The 5056-nt window shown below is 45.7% G+C and overlaps 2 protein-coding genes across 3 annotated transcripts; both read right to left on the bottom strand.

Annotated features, from left to right (window-relative positions):
- Positions 1-232: 232 nt before the first annotated feature.
- On the bottom strand, positions 233-1654 carry crygmx (crystallin, gamma MX). 2 transcript variants are annotated; one of them, XM_047338342.1, is made up of 3 exons: positions 1640-1654; positions 838-1080; positions 233-508 (listed from the first exon to the last, which is right to left on the bottom strand). In XM_047338342.1, exons 1-3 carry the CDS (start codon positions 1652-1654, stop codon positions 233-235), a joined length of 534 nt encoding a protein of 177 aa, XP_047194298.1. The 2 variants fall into 2 exon arrangements, with proteins under 2 accessions (XP_047194298.1, XP_035001849.1); XM_035145958.1 differs by having other exon boundaries at positions 1646-1654.
- Positions 1655-2295: 641 nt separating this feature from the next.
- Positions 2296-4793, bottom strand: crygmxl2 (crystallin, gamma MX, like 2). The gene is given in 5 exon segments (XM_047338429.1): positions 2296-2571; positions 3054-3296; positions 3806-3858; positions 3861-3914; positions 4778-4793. Coding segments are annotated over 5 exon segments (642 nt in total).
- Positions 4794-5056: the final 263 nt, after the last annotated feature.

The raw sequence follows: 5056 nt of genomic DNA, 5'->3' as shown, positions 1-5056 counted from the left end.
CTATATACTGTGAGCAATGCTTGAGAACTGAGTTGGGGAGGAACTTTATCCACCAATGCAGAGCCGCCCAACAAAACCAGAACCCAACATCAGACGCACCAGAAACCCCCCATCAGTAGAATGTAAAACTTCAGGTTTGGACACCACAGTGCTGTGACCACACTGAAACACTGCTGGCTTTAGGGGAACGAGAGGGTGGAGGGCTCAACAGTGAGGGCGAAAAGTAACTGAATCAGTTGATCTCGGTGACACGTCTCAGAGAGCCGATGGTCGGGCTGTTGCTCCCCCACTCGCTGTGCCTCCTGTACTCGCCGGGACGCAGGAAGTACTGGCGCCCCCTGTAGTTGGAGTGTTCGTGCAGCATCCAGTAGCCCTCCATGACGTTGACGGAGGAGATGTCACGGGTGTGGAAGCGCTCGTGCAGGTCGGGGCAGTCGTCCATGAGCTCCAGGTTCTGGCCGCCAAAGTCGGAGCGCTCGAAGATCTTCATCCTGTAGTTCCCGTTGTACTGGAGAAGAAGTGAGAGAACACGATGATACCGCCATTAAACAGACATACATGTTCACCGCATATATTCTCACAGTCAAGTAGAACAACGTGGCTATTTGACAAAAAGTGATGGATAAACTTTTCCCCCTCATACTGATCCAATGACCCAGTCTACTTTTTGCACTGCTGTTAAGGGTCAAGCCACAAAGAGATGATTTAAAATAGCCACAGGTATTGGCACTGACAGGTGAGAACAGTGGGTCTAGGCTTGAGAACTAAATCATCCCAACCTGGCACTTCCACAGAGAACCTCGAGTGGGAACAGTGCTTGCATCAGTTAAGACTCACAGGTGGCACCATACGGCAGGAGCGGATGCAGTCATTGAAGCCCGCCCAGCGCTGGTAGTCGGGGTACTCGCCCTTGTGCAGCATGTACTGGTAGCCGGCGTAATTGGGCTTCTCGTAGGCCACCCAACAGCCACTCTCAACTTTTATCGAGTTGCAGCGGCTGAAGTAGTTCTGCATCTCGGGGCAGTCACTACTGCACTCATAGTGACGGCCCTGGAAGTTCCTGTCTTCGTAGAAGATAACCTGCATGTGAAGGATAGTTGGATGTGATTACCACAGCCATGCATATATAGTACACCTTAAACATAAGTTGACTCCCCTCCATCTGTGTAGACTCTCATCAGCAATAATAAGTAAAACTGCAATGTATTAGCACATATTCTTTTAACATAGAATATTAGTAAGTGAAGGATTTAGGTAAAGACCAATTAAAGTATTCTGAGAAATGTCCCAAATGATATACTAGAGTAAAAGTTGAATGACATAAAGTTTATTATTGCATCTGGTATATTTCAATAACCAAAAACTCTAAGCATATTAATAACTGCACTTTTTACCATCCTCATCAGAAGACAGAGGCGTACAAGTGTTTCTTATTCAGTGAAAGTTGTTTAATTTCATTTATTCAAATTTTGTATCCAATTCCTCCCTGTATCACTCAGTGAAGACATTAAGCATTTTATTGACAAAATCTATTATTTTGTTCTGCATCTTATGTGCAGCATTTATCAGTTTAGTATTGATTAGTACACAGCATCAAATACTAGAGTTGCTGTTACTACATATACATTTCAAATAGCACACTTACCTTGCCCATTGTAACTGTGTTAAGTTCAGACCAGGCCAGTTACCGGGCAGTACCAGGCCTCTTTATAGACCCCGCTTGGATCAGGGCTTTGAAAACACGAGACAAAGCTTTGTCGTGTCAGCACACTGCGCTCCACGCACAGCAGAACACTATAGGACGGGTGAGCTACCAGCCGTCGCTTTGTCTCTGTCAAAGCTCTCCGTCTGTCTATGGAAAATACTGTACAACTGCACATTCTCACCGGGCTACAATAAGAGTTGCTACATCTGCCTTTATTTCTGTGAATTCATTTTTTTCATTCATTAATTAATTTTGACTTATTTCGAGCGTTTAAATAAAATAAAAAAGAGAAATTATCACACAGAGATAATGATAATAAATACATTTCTGTGAATGCCAGAAAGTGTGAGGAGGGGCATGGTGGCAAAGAGAAAAGGTTTGGTTTGTTACTGAAGGTGTTAGATGTGATGTAGAGTTCATGTTTGAAAGTTTGAACATCAACACTAAGTAGGAAGCAAATCTACTCCCAGGACCAATTATTCTGCTTTAGACTCGTGCATATTTGCAAGGATATGTTCAAATGACTTCACAGGACGCATTTTTTTGTTTTAAAATCAAGTCTTTAATGTTCATATGAGTTGCGCATTAGGTTACATGAGAGTCCTCATTCTCCTGAGTGAGCCCACCATGGGGTTGTGGCAGCCCCAGTCGCCACAGGCCCTGTACTCTCCAGGGCGCAGGAAATACTGGCGTCCCCTGTAGTTGGGGTGCTCGTAGAAAATCCAGTATCCCTCCAAGATGTTGCAGGAGTAGATGTCACGGAAGCGGAAACGCTCGGACAGGTTCGGGCAGTCGTCCATGAACTCCATCGTGTGTCCCATCAGATCAGGCCTGTTGTAGATCCTCATCCTGTAGGATCCTCTGTACTGGAGGTGAGAGAAAGCGGAATATGATTATTATGCTGTTCGGGTTCTAGAGAACACTGTGGAAGAAGAGCTGTGTGTCCTCGGCTGATCCTTCCACTTTGGATTCATTTGCCTACTTGGTTTCTTAGTAACTGCAGATGCTGAAGAGCAACAGCTCTCTTCCAGCATGACAAAATTAGATTCCCCCTCACTAAACTGCCAGAAACACTCAATGTGACTAACAGAATTAAGATGAAGGCACCGAGTCTTATGGGGGGTGCATCATATTCTTTTTAAAGACTGACTCGGTCTCCTTGTGGGCCTTGCAACATAGACTTTCATGCCATGACCTGCCTGAGTACCTGCAAATGACATCAAAAGGCCTGTGATTGACATCCATTTCTAAAGCGGCATTTGATGCGCACATGGTGAGTGGTGGGGAGGGAGGGAGGGAGGTGGGGGGGGGGACAGCCGGTCCTATCTGTCTGTTTGATTGACTTAACGGGGGGGAACATCTGGCAGGAGCGGACGCAGTTGTTGAAGCCCATCCAGCAGTGGTAGTCGGGGTACTCGCCGGGGCCCAGGATGTACTGGTAGCCCATGTAGTAAGGCTTCTCATAGGCCACCCAGTGACCCCCGCTGACACGGATGGAGTTGCAGCAGTTGAAGTGCTTGAAGGTGTCCATGCAGTCGCTGCTGCACTCCCAGTGGCGTCCCTGGAAGTTGCGGCCTTCGTAAAAGATTATCTTGAAAAAAGGAGAGAGAGAGAGAGAGGCATGCATCACTCAAGTCAGGTTGACTGGTTGCAATACACGTGAGCGGACTGTAGGGGACACTGCTCTCCCTAGTACAAGCTCAGTTACTTTTTCATGGGTTCCTCATTTGTTTAAGCCTCTTCAGTTTTTATACAATTGCTTCCTTTTATTTAAATAACAACACATCGTCCAAACTGAGCACGCTGTCAAATTTTCAAATTAAAGGAGCCCAAATATTTTTTGTCACACAAATACAATACATCTGTCGAATGTGGAAGCCATTTTAAATTTAAATTGTTGATGTCCAGAGACACTTTCCTTCTAAACACCTATAGTTAATGAGGTTAGTCCCAACTAGCTTTCTAGCTCGCACTTTTTCCGCCTCTCTCCCACTTTTGCTGAATCCTCTCTCCCTGTTACAATATTCGACACACGTTCCCAAACCATTTTCTCTCCACCTCCTCGTCAAAGCTGTTCCCATATTGCATGTGAGCTCATACCTTTCCCATGGTTGCAGGGCTGTGGATGTTTGCGCACCATGGACCTAGACACTATTACTGGTCCTTTTATACTCTCCCACTGATGATGAGGCCTCTGACACGTCAGGAGCTACTAGTCTTTTTTACCTTTTCAGATGCCGACCACTGTTCCCTTTGTCTGACAGCCCACGGGCAACTTATCTCCTGTCTGCCAGAGTTTACCTATAGAATTGACGTCCCCCCTCCCCACCCACCCAAACCCGTGCCAAAAATGAACACCACACAAGTGCTATTCTGTGTTTGCGTGACCCTTGTTACGCCACGACCTTGTGATGCAGCCTTTTGAAATATCACACAAAGGCCCTTTAGGTGTGCGGCCCCCCAACAACAAAGCCTTTAAAGTGTACAGTTGGGTGGGTCGCTTTGGGTGGCGCTCTCTAAAACTAGTACTTAACCAAGTCATGATTTTCATGTCATGTCTCGCTCGGGTAGAAAATAGTAAGTTACTTTTTTTTTCTTTTTTTTAATCCAGTCCCCTAGTTCCAGTGAGTTTGGACGGGCGCCTTCTCTAAAGTGGTGCAGGCCATGATGTAATTGTTGTTCAATTCACGTTAAAGGGAAGTGGTGTTGATACTGTGGACTGAGTCAAGCTTTTGTGTTGATGTAATCTACAGTGATCTGTTGTCTCTTTTCGCTTCCATAGCCTGCAGTTGTACTGTGATGCCAGACGGGACCGGTTTGTTTGCAGATGTACAGACAGAACTGCTCTGTGTGTTTCTGTGTGTGTGTTTGTGTGTGCATGTGTGTATTTGTGATATAAAAGCAGGGGTTTGGGGCATGTGTGCGTTTCATTCTTTTGTATAAATTGATAGATGTTTGGACTTGGAGTCTTTGGCTTGTAAGCATATAGCCCAGAGCTGAAGGGGAAAAGGCCAGAACGAGTTGCTGCCACGCATTGTGTTCCCAAAGCCCAGCTGATGCCAGAAAGGTCACCTTTTTCGCCTTTCATCGGGATAAAGAGCTCATGCCCCCTCTCCACTTTGTGTGGGTTTTGCAGCTTCAACTGTGTCAAAAGGCAAATGTTTCCAGAAAGCACAATAGCCATTATGTTCCCGGGCCAAAAACACTGCTATATTGTGGCGGTATATCTGGAGCCATATGACACTGTTTCACTTTTTAAGGAACAGCGTTGATAAGCTTTTCGCGTCTTTGATCATTCATCGACTTGAAACCCTTGCAGGCTTCAATAGGTTTCATGTTTGAAGCTGCACT

This window comes from Hippoglossus stenolepis, chromosome 21 (genome assembly GCF_022539355.2).
Source record: "Hippoglossus stenolepis isolate QCI-W04-F060 chromosome 21, HSTE1.2, whole genome shotgun sequence".
NCBI classification, from domain to species: domain Eukaryota; kingdom Metazoa; phylum Chordata; class Actinopteri; order Pleuronectiformes; family Pleuronectidae; genus Hippoglossus; species Hippoglossus stenolepis.
This window is presented reverse-complemented; position numbering and strand designations above follow the sequence as displayed.